The sequence below is a fragment of the Bemisia tabaci genome, chromosome 1, assembly GCF_918797505.1.
Source record: "Bemisia tabaci chromosome 1, PGI_BMITA_v3".
NCBI classification, from domain to species: domain Eukaryota; kingdom Metazoa; phylum Arthropoda; class Insecta; order Hemiptera; family Aleyrodidae; genus Bemisia; species Bemisia tabaci.
This window is the reverse complement of record NC_092793.1, coordinates 17,723,291-17,746,887: the sequence shown is the minus strand read 5'-3', so window position 1 is coordinate 17,746,887 and position 23,597 is coordinate 17,723,291. Positions and strand designations below refer to the sequence as shown.

The following is a 23,597-nucleotide window of genomic DNA, read 5'->3' as shown; positions in this document are numbered from 1 at the left end:
TTTAGTTTTAGATTGAGAAGAAAAATAGAGAGGCAAAATATTAAACTAAAACTTTATTCACAAAATAATACTTAAAACTACAAAAAAAGCTAGCTACATTCACTAGATCACGGACTGGTGGTATCAAATAGGATTTAAACGATGCGCTGAAAGAAGAAAAACGCAAAATAAAATTAGATGGGATATAAGACCAAGTTTAAAATACATATACCTACTGGAAAGAAAAGTGCCCACTTACTTGCAACTCTAAGTTATTTTAAATAAATAATACGAAATGGTTATTCGGTGGTACAGTACCCTGACTAGAAAATCTTCCAAGTATTGCTAACGTGTCTTTACCGTATGACTTTTTAACTGCTAGCTGGAAAATTTCCTACCGCTAAGGTGCCAACAGTATGTATATATGCTGCAGGTAACATCACAATGCTAGGTACTTCAGACCGAATGCAAATGCACTCAGGTAATTCAGTGTTCACATAAACTCTAACTCTTCTCCGCACGCACTTCAAAATTTCTGCAGACAAATGCACTTAAAAAACTTATGAATATTGCATTGCTATTACATGCAGTCAACAGATTCATTATTCTGGCACACTTTTGATTGAATTGACTTGGATTCTCTGGATCCGCTTAGTCTCTAATTTTAAAGAAGATTGAAAGAGAGAGAAATTGACTTACAGTGCTTTGGTATCCTAAGGACTTCCTCATCTTTAATGAGTGTCTCATGGACAATTGTGTTGTATAAATATTGAATGAATAACTCTTTTTCCTCACCAACACTGACATCATAAAACCCAGGAAGCTGGCTCTGCAAAGGAGAGACGAGATGAAACAGAATATATGAGTCATCACAAGCCTATTTTCAGTGTATTTTCCGAAAAAATACACCATCTATTGCATGTTAAGATCTAGACCTAGGGCCTTGTAAAAATAATACCAATCTAAGCTTGTGGATAAGCAATTAATTCAAGTCCAATTTCAATTCATATCTGTCTATGTAACTATTTTGATACAGATCTGACCTTACTTTCACAAAGAATGAACAGCTGAACAACCTGGGAGCTTCCAGTCATTAGAGTTTTTGTTTTACTACAACAGCAACATGGCGGCCGTTATTACATAATGATTTCTTATGCCCTCATGTCTTTCACTTTTCGATCTTCTCCCACAGCTTGGACACAGGCACATTTTAAGTCTTTATTTTTCAGTGCGTTTAAAATAAAAATTCCACGTGGACTTTTTTGTTTTTTTCCGGTGTTTTCTATTCTCTTGCATAGACTATTGCCATCTATATGTGTTTATCAAGTGCATCTCAAGACTAATTTTAATGTAATAGCTTCTGGGTGAGATCACCTTTGAGGTTTACGGAATCGTGGCCTGATGACAGCCACCATGCTGGCCGAAATGATATTTTTGTGGTAAAACAAGAAATCTAATAATTGGGAGCTTCCGAGCGAAAATCCTGTTTACTCTTATTCTTATATATCTATGAGTAAAACTGAGACATGTTTACTGAGACATAGATTTAAAGTCTGGGGAAACAAGGCTAAAAACAATAAAACATAAGAAGTATCGCCGGAAATTTCTGGCATTTTTTATCGAAACTAAGGCTAAAATATGAGTGGATCCATCATTGGATCAAAGTACGAAGTATTGCGAAGCATGTTCGATATTTATGTACATACATATATTAGTGAATGTATGTTTGTACTTTTGCCTTATCATAGATTTTCTGATTTGTGTGGAGTCATAGCTTTCTTACACTGCAAAATAATTTAACCAGACTTTCAAGATTTTGTTATGTACAATGTGCAAAAAAGCCCCTGAATGTCTACCGTTTATTTTTATTTCATGTAGATTAAAAAACTCTTACCTTGGAAGACTCATGTAAGACCAATTTGGAATCCTTGACAAGACATTGCAGAGGAATTGTGACATCTATGATGAATTCACTGTGGATGACATCGTCTCTATTTTCATCTAATGTTTCCTTAACTTTGCACCCATAAAGTGCTTTTACAATTACAAGGCCTCTTCGATTTTCTTCTTCTGATTTGATTCGAGCGAATGTTGCAGACATTAAATTAACAGCAATTTTGGCTTCTCTCTGTTTTTCAGCCATTCTAAAAATGAAACGAAAAAAAACGTAAGTCACATCCCGTCATAAGGTGAAAAAGAACAAACCTACAACTATGCTTCCACAATGGGCTAGAAAAAAGGACAAAAATTAATTAAGAAAGAAACACAAGGAGTGCAGCCATAGTTTTACGAAAGATGACAAGAAAGAGAAGTGAAAAGAAAAAAATCTGTGTGATGTGGCTACTACATATAAATCACAGGAGTTAACGATCATCTCAATGCTGGGTGTGCTTTGCAATTGAATCAACAGTGAAATCGAACTGAGTTTAGAGCACTTAAGAATCTACAGTTCAAAAAAAGTAATTTAGAGAACAGTCCATTTGAAATTTTGATCACCAGGTGTAGGGAATAAAATTGAATGAACGCTCAAATAAAGAATGAAGGTGAAATGAATGATTGGAGGAGAAGAAGTCCCTTCACAGAAAAACTATTATTAGCCTAAATTAATTTTCTTTGATTGAAAATGCACCTTAAAAACCGTCAACTTTCCCAATATATTACAAGATCTATTTTACTTGAATGAAATGCATTAGAAACAAACAATTTTTTTTTAAAAAGTAGTAATTTGACAAAATATTACTGAAAATTCCCGTGGATTGATGCTAAGTCTTCGTCCGGGCGAGACAGTCTCGTGGTGGTACTGCACCACACACAGTGATGGACAAGGGGAAAGAGGGAAAACCTCCCTCAATGCTGGTTTGAAGAGCCACGCATTAATTGGGTGATGGCCAATTTTTTAATTGCTGCGCTCATTTTGGTCTTTTTGAGACAGCAGTTTCATCTTAAATAGAAAAAAAAAAACAAAAAAACTTGTCATTAGAATTCAAATCTGATGGAGGAAAAGTAATTTTACCTGTTTTTGTTGGCTTCTTTTTGTCTTTCAATCTTCCTATCCTGTTCTTCCTTGCTTATTGGATCGAAGACTAATTTCTTGAGTAAAAAGTAACCAACCAATGGCACAGTTGTTGCATAAAATACGGCACTAGGCACGATTTCTTCGCAGAGATGAATTGGGAATGAGTACGACTGATTTGCTCGTTGCAATCTGAAAACACAGGAAACCTAAGTTGATGAGAAAAACTCAAACGATTAATAATAGAAACCCTTCAAAGTAAAACTTCAAAGAGGTAATATATCCTGATCATGCTTGCAACATGATCGCTGTTAGGAGTGAACATTGCGTTTCATTTTGAATGAAATTATTTGTTTGTGATTTTAATTGTATGATGGCTATGTCGTAATGGATTCTAGGTGGTTGAAACCATAGGTTGTTGCCTAATAAGACGTCACAAGCTTCAAGTCAATGAAAGCGTTCTTTCAATAACTTCAACACTAGGCCTCTTTTTTAGATTAAAGAAGCCATTTCGAGTTCAAAAACGTGTTTCCCCTAAAATTTACATTAGGAACACCTACTTTTTAGGCATTCTCTCCATCTTTCAACAGCCTTATTACCATCATGAGATACTCATATGGTGGTTTTACATTGGGTAGTTTGAAAAGTTTCATGCTTGCTTCAGTGACAATGAGGTCCAGCAAATGAAAAATGAATATAATTGAACTTACTTAATTTTTAAAGTAACACCGGTTGGTACACCTAAACTGACTGCTGCTGAAAGTGTGTTATGTTCTGATATTTTTTTTTGAGCAGTGTACTCAAACATGGCACCAAAAGTTCCAGCTCTAAAACCAAAAAAGAACACTGATTGAAAAGGAGCCAACTTCTTGGGGTGGGGGTCCTGACAGATGTGTTTTACCAGGGATTAAAAAATTCAATTGATTGAAAAATAAAAGAGATTAAATCTAACAGGAAATGTATGGTGACACGAATGAAGTTAATGTTTTTTTTGGTCCCATCATTGGCACACAAATGGGTCCTTGTAAAGATGACTTATCTGCCTAGATAGCAAAGAGAGCAATACAGGCAAAAATGCAGTTTTGAGAAAACGGGTTCAGAAGCTTCTGACCGGAAAATTTTATTGAAAGAACTCTTTTGTCCCTAGTCATCTGAAAGACTCTTAGAAATTGTTAGGATGATTAAAAATCGACCGATTTGAAGTACATAAAAGACGTTGTTCATTTTCATGTTGGGCAAGACAGCTGTGAGTGCTATCTTCTGCATGCTTCCATGGTTGCATTTTGGACACACATAAAACACACTTTCAGGTTAGAAATCAGCAGAAGAGGGCGGCACTTTACTTGAGAGCACTAATTTCATTGGCTCTCTGGAAGAATATTGTCACTTACTGCTGTTTTGTATGAAACTACATCATTCTTTGTGCACTTACAGCTTTCACATATGTCTCGTTTTTATGAAAATAATATGAATTTTGCTGTTTTAGTTACTTCAGTGATTTCATCTAAAAAAGATTAGACGAATTTTGAAGGAAACTGGATTTCGAAAATTTGATACTGCTCTCTTGGCTATCATGGCAGTTATGATATTACACTTGGACATAAGACAATTTTAGAACTTTAGAATATAATTGGAAAGTCATAAGCTCCATTTCAAATTATACATTTCTTTGAGGACATACTGAAAAGTAATGCTCAATGGATAAATCTGCATTGAAGTAAAACGATTTTCAGGGAGACTTTGCAGTCTTTGGTTTTTAACTTCTCAAAAGCTATAATTAGAATCTGTCAGCTTACCTATAACAATAAACTTAAGTCACAACTTCTAGAATTTGAAAAATGATCATACGTCAAAATTTTATACCCATGGTTGGGTGTGGCAAATGCATATCTCAATTGCAATGTTTAAAAGTCGCCAAGTGTGTTATTTTCCCCCTGGAGGAAGACTAATTAAGATGCGTCATTGCAATTGTAAGTGATTTTTTTAGAATGTGTGAAGAAAATCCACAACCATTTTTAAAAGTAGCTGCAGGCTGGTTTTCCTTTAAAAAAATTAAACATACGAGGAGATCTACAAAGCTGCAATCTACAATACACATCTTTTAACTTTTGTTGTCAATATGCTACAGAAAAATGAAAAAGTCAACAAAATTCAAACATAAATGACATGGTAAAAATGAGAAATTTCCTTACTTGACAGCTCCTTTGAGCCTTAATTGGTTGTCCTTAAATTTGTAAGTATAATGAAAAGATATAAAAGAGTGCGGGATACCAAAGGTAACTAGGAAACCTGTGTGGTAAGTCTCAGAGTCTCGTATCACAGACGTTGACATGGAGGAACTTTGGCCAGCCCTCCATGTTAAATATCCCATTGTTCGCCTATCTAACTGCATAGCCAAAGCTGAAAATCAAAACAGACACTGAATCAATATAAATTTAGATGGAATAAAATTACACGGAAATGAGACTAACAATTCATTGAATTCTGGAGGAAATCACCGACTTGTGGCCTTTTGACTGAAAATTTTGTCTGTTAGGCCGTATCTGCAATGAATAGGCTGCTAATGGCCGAATGAGGGCGCAAAAAACCACTTTTAGCATGCCCCCTAAGGGCAAGGGCCCAGCAAGGGTCATCACTCATCAATGGGTCCAAAAGTTTGTGCCCTGATGATTTTCTCGGGCTGTATCCTATTCAACAAAAATTTGACAAATTGGACAGAAAAATGATTTTCCCGAGGGAGGAACTTAATAGCATGTGCTAGGGTGCACTACGGATCTAGAGGCAGAAAGGGTACTTGCAAACCCTTTCTTACGGCAGAGAACAATAGAATCCCCCAGTTAGCCAATGAGATTCTCGGATCGTAGACTAGTCACAGAGGAGCGTGAAATGGACTAGCCCTGTCGCGCAGAGCATGATGGGAAAATATGCATCTTGTGCAGTCGAAAGAACAGTAAGTTTTCCTGCCATTTGAGACCTTTACTTCAAGTTCGATTATTTGATTGAGAAAAATTAATATTCAGTTGAAAGTTTTAGAACACATACTTCATATCGCTGTTAACACATTTCATCCATAAAATTTTTTTATCTCTACTCTTACGAAGAGAACTTGTGGGGAAAAACGGGATTTCTCCATAAGAATATGTGACGATTTGAATTCCCGCTACGTTTGCCTAGTCCACGGCTATATTGTGCAAGTACCCACTTTGCTTCTAGATCCGTGGGGTGCACATGGTAGATCAAAGTATAGAGGCGCCTGGGTACGGCTGATATCAGAGGAGTGTGCACAATACTGACAGTTTTGGTTTAATGGTGTTCCCAAATTCTTTAAATTACATATCCGGCCTAACTAGTTGGTTGATGAGGGTTGAAGGAATTGGAGGAATGAGGATTTGCAACCTAAATTTGATTGACAAAATGGTTTCATGGGGTTATCACACCATACGGTCTCGTTGCTAAAGGTATTCAAGCCACATTCATGGTGTTTTTTCTCTCTAGAAAATAGATGGTTATTGGATTTAAAGTTGAAGCTGATTTGCAAAAAAAAAAAAAAAAAAAATTGTTGTTTGTGACAGCTTTTTGTGGCCTTATATTGTACGAAATGAAATGAAGTAGACTTGGTTCACAAAGGTGCCAAATGAAGGGATTTAGTGAAGGACCCACATAGCCCTTTGAGATTGTAAAACATGCAAACATGAAGAAAGCATTTAAGCTGTAACTTACTTGAATCAATCCCTGACTGTATTCCATCATTATTGAAATGAAAGTCAATACCTCCGGAGCCAAAAATCCTAGGTGTCAAGGCTCTAAAAGTTCTAATATTAATCGTGGGACCATTACCGATACTCAGCCCACCCTGCACCCAACTTGAATTTGAGAGAAGTCTCCTCGATGAAAAACTGACATCGCCAGAGCCTGAAATCAGAGTAGTGATAGCGACTAGAATAAAAAATTAATACTTAATGCTGAGTGATACTAATAACCCTCCGATTCAAATTAAGAGAAACCAGAATTGAAAAAAGTACCAAAAGATACTTTATGCAGCATCCTGATTAAATGTATGTAGATTGGAGGGATTTAACCAGTTTGTGATTATGAGAAAAGGTTAATTTTAGAAAAAGCGAGGGCTGGGGGCATGGACTCATTAAGTAACATGCTTGTAACATTTCCACTTAGGACAACCTCATCATCAGCAGGATTTTATAAAACTTTATGTACTGGCAGTTAAATTTAATTTGAAAAAGTCTGGGCCAAATAATAGAAAGAAAATTGATCCCTAAGATTGCTATTAATTTGAGGCATCAGTGATATTTTTCGATGGTCATGACGCACTTTGAAATAAGCTCTGATAACAGTTTGATGGACAAGGTATGAGCTGGACCAGACAAAAATGGAGACCTATATTCTGAAGATTTTATGAAAAAGCACGGAGGAGAGGTAAACAACTTTGACAGACACTTTTATTCCTACACACAAAGCTGTTAATTTGACGGACTTTTAAACTGCTGCTCACTATAATGCTAAATCTCATGCTAAAATTAGTGGTGAAAGGTATTTCAAATCCATGTTCTGAATCTATAGGAAGAGGTTGCATATTTTCATAACTTCTCCATCATGAGCAGACTTGTAGGCCAGCCAATCTCAGGCGATTCTTTTATCATGAAAATTGTTGTGATTAGGAGAAAAACAATATTACCAGTTCCATTGTGCGTAGATAATTGTCCGCCCAAGGTAACAGTGTCTCTCAGGGTGATAGGAGCATCGATTGACTGTGATAAAGACATGCCAGACACCTCAATGTTGGGAAACCCGCTTTCTCTGAAATAAAGGGTTATGGATGAGCCAGAAATTGATAATTCTAATTTAAAATTACTGTGAAGTTTTTAAAATTCTAATTTTTTCATGTCTGGTGACTACCAAAACACACTCAATTGCTTGATTCTGTTCATAAAAAAAAGAAAAAGAAACAAAAAACAATTAATATGGAAAAACACATAATCTAAAGGGCAGGAAAATCTCAATTGAAACAAAAGATGATTGACAACATAGAGATACGTACTCATCGACACCATATTCATCATTGTAACTATTGAAAATGTCAGTGGCATTGATCCGCACTGTCACATTTCCGCGTGGATTAGTCCGTTGTTGCAAAAGTTTTTCCTCTCGTTCTCTGAAAGCAAGTAACAATCAATAAAAATGAAAGAATTAGGCAAGTAAGACTCCTGTTACATGATTCATCATGAACCTGAAAATTACACATATAGGCAGGAATGCAGAAAATCTCAAAATAAGCAAGCAAGCAAGGCTCTTATATGGAATGAGGAATTTTTCCGATAAAAGGGATCTTTTATTCCCTTCTTTTTTCAACCGTGAAGACAGAAAAATGTTCTGATATTTAACATTTTTACACTTAACATGCACCAAAGAACAACATTTTGGTAGAGTGAAGACATTTTCAAGCTGAGATTGCCACTGATTTTTATTCCGAAAAACTTTCTGAATCCTTGCACTGATTATCAGTAGAAACAGCAGAGTCGCTCACTTCGTTTCTTGGGCCCGTTGTTGCACGATTAAATTAGAACTAGACATCATTATTGACGAAATATTGTGCTTTAGGTCATGGCAAAGCAATAATAAATCGATTCAAAACATATTTTTAGTCGCCATTGATTTGATTTTCTGTTGTCTCACAAGAATTTTCTTAGCAGAAGAACAAATCAGAAGGAAAAAAAATGAACACCAGTTAAGAACATGGCCTAATGAGACTAGGTCAGTCCTTGCGCAGATCCCCCCGCCCGCGCGGCTGCACAGCCGCAAATCGGAGTTTTGTCGTGACGTCAGCAGGAGCCCACTCTGATTCCCGGAATGAAGAGCGCGTGAGTCCCTCCCCTCGTATCCCCTCATGCGTTTTCAAACTTCCTGCTCGAGTGGGCTCCTGCTGACGTCATGCGCAGTAGAGGTCTTACTCTTGTTTTCGGAAGGACTGACCTAGTCTCATTAGGCCATGAGATAAGAAAAATGGATGATGGACCTCCGTGACACACTACACATAAATAATATTCATCATGGCTTTCAATATTCATGATGGATTTTTGGCTTTTGACTCTTGTGAAGTCACCCCATTATTGAATGCACCTCATCAAAAGCACATACAAGTATCTAAATGCTAACCCCATTCTCCTCCATGAAAAAATAATTAAATTTCCTCACCTTGCTAGTCGCTCAAATTCAGCACATATTTCACTTGGTGTTTTGGTTCTTTGGATGATTTCCCATCCTCCAGTCTCCAAGCCTTTGATACCAACATTGTCATAAATTGCGCGTTGATGAGGATCATTTAGAACTAAAGACAAAAAATGTGTTGAAATTCTCAAATACTGATGTAAATCACAAATGATCTGAAGAGAATCACATCGATTGCATGAGCTGTCTTGAACAACCGCTTTTTAGATGACTGTAACAATCCTTAGTTTTTAAAAGTTTCTGGGCGTCAATATTTGTAGCGGCATATTTTTAGTGCATTTGGGGCTCGATTCCTATGGTCTGCAAGAAGCAATGGAGAAGGAGTTTTTGATGCTTCAATGAGAAGGAATAATTACAACCATCATTGAAGTTAGGATGTTATAGCATGACAATTGCATCAGAAATCACGAACAATTTTATTCACAGCTATTTCTGTTCAATTGAAGTGGTTGATGAAATTGGATCTTTATATCTGATCATCGAAGATGATCTTTACATATATTTCAAGAATTCTTCATGAAAGAAGCCAAGGGGAACATAATAGCACAATCTCCTGCAAACTGTGAGGAAATGCGCCGTACTAATATGCTTGAAAGGACAATTCACCCATCTAAAAGTTTAATTTAAGGCTTGAAATTTTCCACAGGTCTTTTTAGGAATCTAAGATATTAAAGTCCCGGGTGAACATTTTGAAAATACCTGCATACTTTTTGAAGCATTTCAGTTTTAGGTGCCTAAAAAGTTACAGTTAAGTAAATATGATTCATTGAAAAATGAAATAATAATATCAATACCTTCATAAGCACGTTTTGTCTTGTTGAACAAAATCTCAGCATCTTTTTTCGCTGCAGGATCAAGATGTTTGTCAGGATGATAAATACGACTTAAACGTCTGTATGCATTATTGATTTCTTCTGGTGATGCCTATTAAAAGAATAAGAGAATTAATTGGTAATTACTACAGAGTTTCCTTTCATCAAGTATGCACAAAAAGCCTTGACAGAGAATTTGCAACTATTCAAATGGGGATGCATTTCCCTAATTTTTCAAGCAACCTAAGACCAGCTCAATTAAATACATTCACTCCTAAAAATTTTCAGAACAACTGTCAGCAATACTTAGTTCTGATAAAATAATGATTTATTCTCGTGTTACCTGTACCTATGGTAGAATGGGCACGCTTGGTCCTCTATTGAACTTGCAAATGTTGTATTTTTTTGTACAAACTTTTCTCTGAAAATTTACATCCTCCCACTACTTTATGGCCCTTCCCTCAAGTCTCAGATATTGAAAAATGGGGCAGTACATTGCCTCCTCCAAGTCATAGCTAATCTATCAGACTGAGTATCTCCTAATTAAAGCTGCTCAAATGAGCTTTGGAGCATAATTAAACTTTTTGGATATTCTTTAAAAGCTTTTTCGTTGATTTCAGAATGCCTTTTTATTTTTACAACTGAAATATAAAATAATCCGTCTTCACTTTTTTTGGCACCATTCATGAACATAGCAAAGGCATCATTTGTGTTACTCTCAGAATAATTGCAACATCAATTATTTTCACATTTCAAAGATGGCACATAGGTACCTAAGTACATCAATATCAGCTATCAGCGCTGGCGCATATGGGTGCAGGTAAAGCTTGCCCTGCAGTATCAGCCGTCAAATAAAGGGCACGCGAAAACACAGCTTAATGGGGCTGAGCCATTTTCTTGCAATCATGCCTGACATCATTAGCAAACTGTTTCCACGCATGTACAGCTAGGAATGACTGGCCATTGTAGTTGGGTCATGGAGTGTACAGAGATCAAATTGATTTGAATATTTGTACAGCCTGTATGGTAACACAAAGCTTTTCAGTACCATTATCAGGTAAGACTATGAGAAGAGTCTGTAAGTGCATGGGTGTTCTGGATTCTGCCGGCGCGTTTCCAAATCTCCACATAAATCCCTCAGTTTGCCTGCTCTCGACACTTGTGAAAATTTCTTTGATGGATAGACTGTTTAAGAGGGAAAATTTGTATGAAGCTTAGATTCTGACTTTCGACAACTGATCCAAAAATTTTGCATGCCAAAGCTGATTTTGGACTGACATGTATTAGACATGTAATACCAACAGCACTAGGATGTAATTTCAAAAGCTTTGAACCTTGAACATCACTTGTGTGCTGCACTAAGATTGGATCAATCTAAGTAAGTAGTCATGATGGATCTTTGCTTCAGTAACAGTAGAGATAACTTACCTCAAGTCTAGTGACATTCACACTGGTTATAGTTCAGTAGAAAATATTGGATTTGGGATTGAACTGCTTAAGTAAGTACAGTGACAATCCAAGATCAGTATAGGTACACCAGTTCATCAAACTCATAATTGGCACATATTTAACCAAGAGAATGGTCATGCCTTGGATAAGGAGGACAAATGCATATGAAATATTGCAGAAATGCGTTAAGGACTCAAAAAAACGAGTGTGTTGCTGAGATGGTCTGAATTTGTTAATTTGAGAGAGCAGTTGCAGACTACGATTACTTCTCATATTAGCAGATGTGATACAACATCAAATGGCAAATATAAGAAAAAACTTAGAGAGAAGTGCTCGAGCGATTTGAAGGCGTTTCGATAATTTATAGAATAAAAGTATGATGCAAAATTAGAGAAAAGAGCTCACAGATGATGAAACTTACATCACGTGGGACGTTCAGAAAGGCATAATAATCCTCTTCAATAACCACATTTTCCTCATCATCCATTGCGGAGAGGAAACACGAAAAACTTGAGAACTAACATACAAACACTTTTTAATGCAAAAAGGTGTCGTACTTTCCCTTCCCTTATCACGTCAAAAGTTAAAGTTACTTGAAATGGGTTTGTTATTCTTTTGAGGGTTATTCCAATTCAATGTTCCCAGTTTCAGCGGAGGGGGAAAAATTGGGAAAAATGAATGATAAGGAAAAGGAACAATGAATGAAAAGAACTGTCACGACCCCTTATCATTGACGTATTATACGTCAATGCCCCTTATCACTTATGTCACTTGGCTTATCAACAAAACACGCACGTGCCTGTCAGAAAGGAAAGTAAAGTAAACAAAGCCAGATTTTTTCATGCTAAAAATATTTGGCAACTTTAATAACTTCAAATTCATTTGAATCTTCAAGAATGTAATGAGTGATGTCACTTCAATACTTGTAAACCTCTCTGTACTTATAACTTCTGTGCTTAGTCACTCAGTCATTTGTTCGCCACAGCCTTGGTACCAAGGTTTGTATTGTACTCAATTTCGCCGTCCGAATTTCTTCCATTTCCTGATTGTCTCTAGATTGTGCTCTCCTTTACTTACTGCGTTTATATTTCGTGATTATCTCCACAACTTACAATCTGTGGATGTTCAATTTCTCGTGTAGTTCCGTACTTAGTTCCTTTACCTGCAGTCTGTGATTGGTAAACTGACAATGAAATTATTGATAGCGTTTGATTTTGACCATACTGTTGTAGACGCCAATACTGATATAGTCGTAAGGAAACTGGTCCACGACTCTAAAATTCCTGACTCTACCCGTGAAATTTCGAAAAAGCATGGCTGGACTGCCTACATGCGTGAAATTTTTAAAATTTTGCGTCGGAATGATGTAACACCGAAAAAAATTGTTGAATCAGTTCAAAAGATTCCACCAGTGTCCGGAATGGTAGAATTGTTTAAATTTTTAAAATGCAATAACTGTGATGTAATCATAATTTCGGACTCAAATTCAGTTTTCATTTCTGATTGGTTGAAACATTACGGCTTGAGTGATCACGTTAGTGCTGTTTTTACAAACCCTGCATATTTTGATGAATCTAACTTATTACATATTGAAATGTATCATGAGCAGCATTCCTGTAAGCTGTCTGCAATTAATTTATGTAAAGGTGCGATACTAGAACAGTATATTAGTGATCAATCAGACAAAGGTGTATCGTTTGACGTAATAGCATTTGTAGGTGATGGGAACAATGACCTATGTCCATCCTTAAGACTAAAAGAGAAAGATTTAATTTTTGCACGTGAAGGGTATGTATTAAAGGACATTCTAACTAAACCAGAGAGTGATCATAAAGCTTCTCTTCACTCATGGAGTACTGCATACGATATCAAGAAAGTGCTATCATCACAAGTCTTTCACAACACCGATCTCATGTAAATCTTGAAAGTACAGATTGTGACCCAAAAGTGACTCAATTTAATAATTAGGAATATTGGGAGTCATTTCCCTAACAGGGGTGGGTGCAAGTCCATAGACATACTTTTACAAGAGTATGGTATTGTCTGGCTGACAAAAATACCCACATTTCCAACTACATCCTTCAAAATGATGAGATGCAACCATGTGGTACTTTAGAAGAATTTCAGTACAGATGTACTTCTTTCAACGAAGTACAATAAACTACACCTTATCACATATCATTAGCCGTATTTGTTATGTTTAACCATGTTGGATGAGTTCCTGTCTGGTATAAGGGTTCCTCGTATAATACGACTGTGATACAGGCAGAACTATTTAGTGGCAAGGTGTCAGTCTAATGGAACCTCAACACTGTGACAGAATTATTAAGCAATATTCCAACTCAAAACAGGCTATTTTACATAAATATTGTTAGCAATACTGATTGTAATAAAGCTGGCACCATTTTGGAATGGATCAGAGCTAAAAGAGGCTACAGATTGATTTCTAGAAAAATATATTTTCGTTACTTTCAATTTTGAAAAAAAAAATCAAGTAAAAAACAAAGAAGGTAACAAGAAACTTTAAAATAACAAAGTAACTGCTACAAAAAAAGCTTAAATTTGTTGGAGAAGTTCACTTGATCTTATTAAATTACACTCTTATTTTCATTTACAAGTAAGTAACTAGTTGACTAGCTGAAGTGGCACATAGTTACTGTAAAATTATTTGGTTCATCTGTAACATATTATAAATGTTTTTCACTCTATCTCCCATCATTCATTAAAAAATTATGCAAACACCTTTTCTGATGTACAATTCCCAGAATTGAAAAAACAATTATTTTCTCTGATTTTAAATAAACGACTCTGGAGCTTTTTACAGTGAGACAGGTGCATAGATGATCTACTGTATTAAGACAGCCAATGTTGACGCCTGGATGATGGTGAAAAAGGAATTTTTTTAATCTCATGTAACAATGTCTAAAACTAATAATTAGAAGTATATCTTTGTTTACTTTTGAAAGATCAAATCATGTTTTTAAGTATAGAATGGATTTCTCTTTTTAATAAATTTATATGCAGTTCTATTCAAGAATAATTGTTATATTCCTGATATTCCCTGATAATTGATGCGACAATGGCTTCCAATATATTAAAGATCGGTTGCTACAGTGATACTTATTTTTGACGGCACATCATACTTTTGAGAAACAAAACTGATAGACGTATATCTTTATTGAGTATACGCCAAAAAAAATAACAAACAAAAATTGGATAAAATTTATGAGAGTCCCACTCAACTTTGAGAGATGTTAAAGTTTGAAAATACAGTTGGAATGAAAAGAAAAAAAGTATGCACTTAAATTATAAAAATTAATGGGCCCTTCAGAGTGGCACCTAGAAATAAATAATTTTAATCTATACTTCGTCGAACAATGAAATAATTTGAACCTGTAGAAAAAAGATGATAGAAGCAAAAATAGGTACAAAAGGGAACTTATAGAGCTCAAAAGATAACCATAAATGGTTTCCCAAAATAATTTGAGGTGTGCTTGAATTGAATAAGAACTTGAAAAGTGTTAGTTAATCACCTTACTAAGTATGTAATCCACGAATAAAATTTTAATTCAATATTGGTCTTAGGTCGAAAAATTATAAATCTAATTGCGACAGCAGAATTTTGCCCTAATAAACATTAAGCACCAAACTACGACTAAAATCAGGCTGAGCCTTTCCAATTTAAAACAAGATGGAAGGAACCAAATGAAATAAAATACAAAGCACCAGATAATTTAACCACTAAAAAACAAAACTTCTTAATAATAATCAACAGTTACATATTTTTAACTTGGAGAGTTTGTTTTTGCTTGAGCACTTGAAGAGTCGAAAGGTTGAGATGTAGAAACGCTCTCTCTGGAAATAATGGTTCTGCTCATACAACTATACAGCAAGGGGAGCTCCCAAAGCTGCCGCCTCTGTTTGGGCTTAAATTTTCTCTATAATTAAAGAAGTTCTTAATTAATTTGCGATTGGCAATAGTCACTAATTAAAATTAGGTTTAATTATAATGTATTAAATGTGATCTGAGATAGAATGCTATGGCAGGAAAATATGAGAAATTCAAATTTGACCGTAACAAATTTTCAGGGTGGATAAGGAATCTAACTAGGAACTGGACGGGTACAAGACTTGAGCTACCACTTGGTGTAAATCAGGTGAGACATATCTACACTATCTCCAGGGTGGATTGGAAAAAACAAAAATCAATTTTACAATAAATTCATCCAAAGAGTCCACAGAGGAAATTTCAGCCCGATGGGAGGTGGCAGCCTGGGAAGTTCCCCTTGTTAGATATAGGTTGTCTATCAGCAGCAAAACTGTAGGATCTGAGGTGTGTACCTGGGTTGGCAACGTTGTAAATCTGCAGCCACACTTTAATAGTTGAAAGGAAAAATACTCAGAGCCATTTCTTGAAAACTTCCTTGGTTTTCTTTCTCTTTATGAAGAATACTGTATGAAAATTTCAAGCAGAGGCACCGTTGGTTACCCGTTGATCAAATCAAACGGGAGCGAAGATTTTGGAACACCTGTAACAAGATATGCATTCCTGCAGTTTGACTGTTGTTATGTTAAAAAATAGAGAAGATGATAAAATTTTTAAAAATTAAATAATAAGGAATGTTGTGCATCCACAGGAATAAATTCAATCTCACTTGATCTCTCCTGCCCTAAGCTGGTTTCTGGGTCTAGACGAAATATGAAAAAAGTACTCAGTCTAGACACATTACATGATAGGGGCACCTACTGGAAAGTGTCTTTGTTCCTGTCAGCTCTTTAATTAGTGAAAAAATGTATCACCTAAGTTTGTATTGTAGACTTAAATTCCATAAAATTTATTTTTGCCGGGCTCAAAACTCAATCGTCACAATCAAACATTGGAGATACAAAAATAATCATAAAAATACTGAATAAATTATACCTAAACCACTAGTTAACAAACTTATCATAGCACATAAAAAATTAGAAGAAATACAAGAAAGTCCTTTGAAACGAAAACCTATAGGTTACAAAATCAACACAATAAGAGAGAAACATAAATCCAACACCGATGACGAAAAATAATTTTGATATTTAATTTAGGGTTTTTTTAAGGTTTGATTAACGTTATTGTTTTAGTACGTAATAAAATAAAAAAACCTTTGTCTCCTAAAAAAACAATTAGAGCAATGACCGTAAAACTAATGGTTGTGACATTACAGAAAACTTTTTAAAAGGAAACTGTGAGTCTACCATTGCTCCAACTTCACCTGAAACATTTAGAGCCATGGTGGCTATTAAGCATAGTTTTTGTTCAATGAATTTTTGATCTCACAATAAGACTGAATCTGGAGAGAGAGGACTGACCTTCCAACTGAAATGTTTTCAAAAGTGTAAGTTTAATAAAGTAAATACAAAACAGTGAACTGTAATACTGATGATTTCACCTTGACTTTAGTCGCCTGAGAGAGAGCTGAATATTTCTGTCTGCAAGTAAACATATCTTAAAAAAGCCCTCATCAAAAGAGGGGTGACGTGAAGAGCAGTTTTTGGGCGCACCTTAGCTGAACTTCCTCTACTCTGCAATTTTTTGCCTATTTGTGGTCTACATTTCGTGAAATGCATTATGATTTGGTCATTTCCAGGTCTATTACTGGCCTGAACATGGGCCTGAGAGTCAGTTTTGGCAGAAACTTCAAGTTTTGTGTTTGCGGTGGAGTGCCAAAAAGTCCGCATTTTTCGCCAAAATCCGCCTACAAACCAATCTTTAGGCCAATAGTAGACCTGAAAAGAGATCAGAAATGAAAAAATCTTGATGCATTTCCTAAAATGTAGACCTTTCGTAGACCTAAAAATCATAGAGTTGAGAATCAAGAGAATTCAGCTTGGGGGGGGGGGGGGGGGGGCAAAATCGGCCCTTATCAACACCCCTTCTTTCTTTCCAATACTAAACTTTCCAGCAGGAGGTTAATCTTTCAAAGTATTACTTTTTCCTCATAATATTTTGGGGTCAATATGAGCCAAGATATTCCCCTCTTCCTTTCAGTCGATATTTAATATAAAAATTATTATAATTGCCAAAATGCCGAAACCGCAATATGTACTTCAACTTTTTCCCTCTATGTAGATCTTATCAGAAACATTTATCCCACCCCCTTTCTTGTAATGAAAGGTAATCACAGCTCAAATAGTTTCTTACAACTAATAATAGATATAAACTAAGTAGTAGTAAAATCTCAGCCTTAGAATCCTGAGACAAAATTCAAAAATTCCAAACGTCTTCTGTTACTAAAATCCTGATCTGAAAATGATCCTCCAGAAAGTAGAAAATAAAGAGAGAAGATGAATTGTGAGATTTTTAAGATGCAGCCGGCGAAAAGATTGCTACTGGTGCCATTGCTTTCCTGGCAAAAACAACACTTCATGTTTCGTGTTCGATGCTGCATGATGTTGGTTTTGAGTTAATCATCATCTTGAACTGATCTCCAGACGGATTCTGAAAAAATAATAATAATAATAGAAACATTTAATCTATTCTCGTCGAATAAAATCAACACAACAACCAATGAGTGATAATCATGAAAGAAAGGTGTCACTCATATTAGCATACCCTGCCTTAGTTTATTTTTCCTTAGGAAGCAGGAGAAGAGGGTTTTTAGTAAAGGGTTTTAAGTGAGGGACCTCTAGTAAGTGGAGATGACAGAAAAAGATGATTTGCTTACTCAAAATGCTGAGTCAACTCCTGCATCCACCAGATCCTTCTGTGCAACCCTCACTTGAGTTGAGCACAAGGCTTGTTGGTTTCAAAAATTCATCCAATGTTATGTACTTGGAAATGATATGCAATTAGAGTTTGTCCAACGCATATTTTTCTTTCATGAGTGGGTAGGTATGTGGAAACTCTGCAAGGAGAATGAAATGTAGATACGTTTTTGCCGACCCCTTTGATAGGAACACGACTTTTTGTTCCTGCCACCAGAGCTGTGGCACAAAATTTGAATTTCCACAACTTTGCAGTCTTGATCGAAAACAAATATAACCGTCTCCTGTGGATAAAAATGAGTGAAGGGCCACCTCACTAAAAGCACATGAATTTTCATTCTTAACAGATTTTCTTGCACTAAATTTATTCATTTTCATCAACAGCAGACGGTCATATTTGTTTTCGGCCAAAATTGGAAATTTGCTGAAATTCAAATCTTGCACCATGACTCTGATGGCAGGAGCAAAAAGCTGTGTATCAACCAAGGCGATCAGCAAGAGCATAACTACATTTCACTTAGTATGTTGGGAACACTGGGAAAAATCCTGGTAGATTGGTTGATATTTAGGGTTATTTTGGACCAGTTTGTCACGTTTACACAGCACAAAAACAACTAAAATGGGCTGATCCAAGTACTAACGGACCAATATTCCCAGTAACTTTCTCCATTCTGGTCTGCTCCGGTAAATGATGGTGTCAACCAACATGAAAGTAATTAAACATCATCGTGCGGTTAACATGATAGTAAACAACAACCTTGTTCTCCACAGAGACAAGTTAGAAAAATAGAGAGGAACATTGCTGCTTTCATCAAGAAAACGTTTGATTCAATGATTGAGGCAAAAAAGAACAGGAGTCAATTTTTGACTCCTCTTTTTTTTCTTTTTTTATTACGTAAATTGTACTTTGAAGAATCAAAACGATAAGTAGAGAGGTTATTAAATAGCGTCATCAACAGTTGAAAACAGTGACATTTTTGTTCGTAATTTCCTCTTAGTACAGCAGGCCAGAAAGTTGCAGACTCCAAGATGCGCTGACAAGATGTTAGAGTGCTCTTTTCTCCCGGATACTTTTTTGAAATCAATGATAAGGGATTTTTGTTTGCAGGGTATTCCATTTGTTTTTGAAATGTTTAAAGCTAAATGTATTGAGCCAAGCATTCAGAATGTTTAATTTCTTTCATACCAGTTCAAACCTACTGAATGGGAAAATGTTCAAGTATCCTGGACAAATATGTGCAGAAAATTCTGAGCCTTCTCCAAATGTAATTGATCTTCCCTTATTTTTTTACCAAACTCCTTGGTCAGTTCTCCCAGAGGACTTAAAAAAAATTTTCACTTTCGAAACATCTGAGTCCCCCACCGATGAAACACTAATATAAGCGAAAATTTGTAGAAAATCTGACAGAGAAGAGGTGCGGACACTGGTGAAGACAAGGCCTCAGTAATTTCCACTAGTTATTTTTACCAGCATATCAATAACTTACCAATCTTAGCTGAGCGTCATACTTTTTCTGCATGTACTTGAAGAGACAGGGCGAATACAATGCTGGATTAAGTTTGCTGTTGCGTTTTGTGAAGCAACTGACAATTATACCAACCAAAAATGTTGTTAAGAAACCTAATAAGACATAGTACATATAACTGATGCGATAAAGGTAGGAAAATTCAGTGCTGTCTTCTTCACTCCTGAAAAAAAAGTAAAAAAGAATAAACATTAAAAAAAAAAAAAAAAAAAAAAAAAAAAAAAAATACTAATAATAATAATAATGAAAAACTCAACAGTTTTCTCAGATTTCAATCGTTTTTTACAAGACAATTAGACTCACAGTCAAAAACTCACTCTAATTTACTTTCTGATGGAAAATGAAAATGCTCAAACACGTGTTTGTGGTTCGTTGGTAATTCGGGGCGACTCAATTTGGATTGACCTACTGGCAATTCGAAATTCCCAACATTTTAGCAACATAATTCTTTTAATATGAACAAAATTTGGAACATACTTTTGTCAGGGTTGCCAAAGAATTTAGATAATTAAATTCCCTGACATTTCCTTGCATACTTCGGTAAAATTCCCTGAAAATTGAAGATATGCCAGATGCTTAAGCAGACATAATTTGAAACAGTTTTCGGACAAAATTTGTTGTTCAGAACGTTAAACCTACTCTAGAGAGGAAATAAAGGTAAAGTAACTATTATTTCTTGACACTTTCGTCAATTTCCCAGGAATTTCCAGGTTTTTTCTGACACAATTTTCTTACGATGAAACTTGCTTCAACCTGTCTCATGAGTTGTTAGCTGCCTCATAAATAACTGATAAGCATACTTAAGGTCTTTTGAAATAATGACAATGACATTTTTAAAGTAGGGAAGTAAAAAAAAATTATATTACTGGGAGATTCATAAGTCATTACTCACTTAAAATTTGTTGTTCCGTTAAAATAAAGCTGTTGTTGGTGAGAGCATCCATCAAGGCTGGTCGGTAGATTGGGTACTGCTGGTTTAGGGCCACCAAACCCAAGCCATGCAGAAAATATAAGACCACAAAACAGTCCTGCAAGGGCTCCCTATGGCAAATATAATGATTAGAAAATTATTATAGAAGTTTGTAGAAACTATATGATGACGACCAGTCCTCACTTTCATTTAACCCTTTCCGGTCCAATGTCGGATATATTCGCCGTGAAAAATAACGCATTTAGGTCCGATACCGGATATAGCCACAAAAAATTTGAACTTCTGCGCAGGCCTGATGTCGGGTATATTCGACTGCTCCAGCAAGTGGTGGACTCTTTGGAAATCACTGTCTTTGTTGACAACATCGCTGCTACCTTAACCTCGCTTCTCGCGGGAGTGGAAAACTGCTGCAGACCAGAAAGGGTTAATTAATTTAGAAGCTTTGATCTAAAACATCAGTACATACAAATAATTTTACGACCAATATTTCCTACTCATTCTTTCAATTCACTTTTGATAGATGGTAGAAAACTTCTAAATTTGATGATAAAATTGTCACACAGACGTTATAATATTAATATATGTCAATCTTCTGGCTTGAATCAAATGTCTCATTTACAAACAACTCATTAGAATTAGAATTGTAGAACTAGTAAGCGCAGTTCTTGCTATTTCAAGATATACATGTTAAAAGTTTCAAAATTACAAGAAGCTTTGTAGCAAAAAGAAAGCTCTAACTCACTTTTCGATGCTTAAAAATTGGATTTTGGTTGTAAATTTTTTACAAAATATACTTCAGGACTACTTATAGTTGAAATTATTGATACCTAGATTTTTTCAAGAACTGCGCTTATCCCACTGGTTCTTCAAGCCCGTCAATTATAAGTAATGTTGATGTAAAAGCCTTTGTATTCAAATGCATTATTAAATATTATCAAACTTTGAGCATATCCTAAATTAGGATCACATCAAAAAATTTCCGAGTTGAGACACCTTAGAGGAAGAACTTTTCCAGGGTGCAAAAAATACCCAATCTTGAGATATCTCAGCAAACATGGGGCACATCTTGGGCTGTGACGCAAATTTCAAAAGTGATGAGATTTTTTTTCTTTTTTTTTTTTTGCTGTATGAATTATAGACAAGCATCTATCAGTTTGGTTTGGCATAAAAAGACATGCCATCAAAAAAGAATACAATGTTAAATTGACTATATCAATCAATCTTTGATATGTCAATCAATATCATTGTATCAAGGATTTAGAAATTGTTGTTACTTACCCGAATTTGGACTTGCAAATTATTTGTTCTTTGTCCGGTATTTGGGACTTGGGATGTATGGGCAAAATGGTCTTTACTATCGCTGCATTTTCTTTAACTATTTAAGTGACACGCGTTTTGCAGAATGACATAAATCATTCTCTCTTTCCATGAGAAAGTATTGCAAAATCTCATATCCCTAGGAAACTACAAAACTTGCAGAAGGCGTACCTTTTCATTACACAGGGGAACCAGCACTCCTAGAGTGAACACTGCGAGTAATGGTCCTCCAACGACACCAAAAATTGTAAACGCAGCTTGCAAAACGCTGCCTAGGTACTTAGAAAGAAAAGCGATGCCAATGCATATACAACCATAGGCAAGAGCTAATATTTTTGAGAGAAGGACACTTCTTCTGTGTTCCATAGTATCCGAGGTGAGATATGAGTGAAGAGGCTGTCAACAGAGAATTAATATTTTAAAATGCAAAGAAAATATGCCAAACAAACAAAACAAGGTACCATGCGATACATCAATGTTTTTGATTCATCTTCAGATATTCCCTTAACGCCGTGGAACTCTACTTATGAACAGCCCCAACAGTTGTCTAAGTGATTCAGATAATGAAAATATGGCAATTTTGTATTGCTTTGATAGAGAAACTATTGTAAAAAGTAAGTTTGTGGAGAAAAAGAATAGAAATTTGTCCTCTCTTATTCTTTCCTGGTTCCTCTTGCGAAAATTTCGGGAAAATGATAATATTTTGATGACCAAAGTGCAAAACCACATATATCCGTTTGTAACATTGCAGATTTCCTGTCATTCTTTATTTTTTCTTTAAAAAACTAGTCAACACAATTTTTTAAAAACTTCCTTGAAGTTTCTTCTCTGTTGGTAGAGTATTTTGTATACATTTCAAGCTACATAACTGACTCTTTTCGCTCAGAAAAATTAAAATAGGAGCGACATTTTTGAAATGCTGCTATGGAAATACGTGGTTTCGCACTTCAGCCATTGATATTATGTTCTGCTTTTGTTCCCTCCTTGAGACCATAAAAATTTCGTTTTTAAGATAAAGAAAGAAATGTAGAAGAATTAAACTGAAATGATGACATTTGGCAAAGTCCCATTATCATGTTTTGTCACAGTAAATCATGCAAAGCTGTACAATCATGAAATTAGGATAATTATAATGACTTTTCTATGATAAAATTGCTGACATTGTGGGATGACAATATTGTGAGGCAAACTTAAACCATGTTACTCAGAAAATAAAGATTACTTTTAGAGCTCACTTCCTGTTGGCTAATACCAACCAATCTTTTGGGATAGCATTTTTGGGTTGCACTTGACACTATACGGCTAAAAAAAGTAATAAAACCTCATACCCTGATATAATCTTCAAGTGTTACTGCGGCTAGAGAATTGATGGCTCCAGATATCGTACTCAAAGCTGCACTGAACATACCAGCCACGAACAGTCCCGGGAGTCCAGGATATCGACCCATCGTATCAAGGACAAATAATGGCATCAGTTGGTCATTCGACTTCACTCTGCCAGTCCTGCATGGGAAAAATTTGATTAAATTTGGTACATCATAGATAGTTCTGGATACTGATTTAAATATCAATCAATATTTTGTAGC

The 23,597-nt window shown here is 35.6% G+C and overlaps 3 protein-coding genes across 4 annotated transcripts in view; 1 reads left to right on the top strand and 2 right to left on the bottom strand.

Moving 5' to 3' along the window:
• Positions 1-38: 38 nt before the first annotated feature.
• On the bottom strand, positions 39-12,121 carry LOC109034018 (dnaJ homolog subfamily C member 11). The gene is made up of 12 exons (XM_019046932.2): positions 11,918-12,121; positions 10,030-10,159; positions 9,203-9,335; positions 8,049-8,162; positions 7,686-7,807; positions 6,713-6,904; positions 5,185-5,392; positions 3,703-3,819; positions 2,993-3,184; positions 1,874-2,123; positions 679-808; positions 39-146 (listed from the first exon to the last, which is right to left on the bottom strand). The coding sequence occupies exons 1-12, from the start codon at positions 11,981-11,983 to the stop codon at positions 124-126; spliced, it is 1,677 nt and encodes a 558-aa protein (XP_018902477.1). The 5' UTR covers positions 11,984-12,121; the 3' UTR covers positions 39-123.
• Positions 12,122-12,257: 136 nt separating this feature from the next.
• LOC109034019 (pyridoxal phosphate phosphatase PHOSPHO2) lies at positions 12,258-14,525 on the top strand. The gene has a single exon (XM_019046933.2). It carries the CDS (start codon positions 12,686-12,688, stop codon positions 13,412-13,414), a length of 729 nt encoding a protein of 242 aa, XP_018902478.2. The 5' UTR covers positions 12,258-12,685; the 3' UTR covers positions 13,415-14,525.
• The window catches only part of LOC109034017 (putative sodium-dependent multivitamin transporter), a 15,664-nt gene continuing 6,002 nt past the window's right edge, over positions 13,936-23,597 (bottom strand). For both annotated transcript variants that reach the window (XM_019046930.2, XM_019046931.2), the window contains exons 7-11: positions 23,340-23,514; positions 22,183-22,407; positions 20,656-20,804; positions 19,725-19,926; positions 13,936-17,971 (exon numbers count right to left, since the gene is read on the bottom strand). In XM_019046930.2, the coding sequence (XP_018902475.2) occupies positions 17,897-17,971; positions 19,725-19,926; positions 20,656-20,804; positions 22,183-22,407; positions 23,340-23,514 (826 nt within the window). In that variant the 3' untranslated portion in view covers positions 13,936-17,896. The remainder of the gene's footprint in view (positions 17,972-19,724; positions 19,927-20,655; positions 20,805-22,182; positions 22,408-23,339; positions 23,515-23,597) is intronic.

Coding starts and splice junctions, on each gene's coding strand:
- LOC109034018 (XM_019046932.2), bottom strand. CDS start 11,983: ATGGATGATGAGGAAAATGTGGTTATTGAAGAGGATTATTATGCCTTT. Junction 9,336..10,029: donor GACAAAACGTGCTTATGAAG/GTATTGATATTA, acceptor TTTTGTCTTTAG/TTCTAAATGATCCTCATCAA. Junction 147..678: donor CCTTAGGATACCAAAGCACT/GTAAGTCAATTT, acceptor TTCTTCTTTCAG/CGCATCGTTTAAATCCTATT.
- LOC109034019 (XM_019046933.2), top strand. CDS start 12,686: ATGAAATTATTGATAGCGTTTGATTTTGACCATACTGTTGTAGACGCC.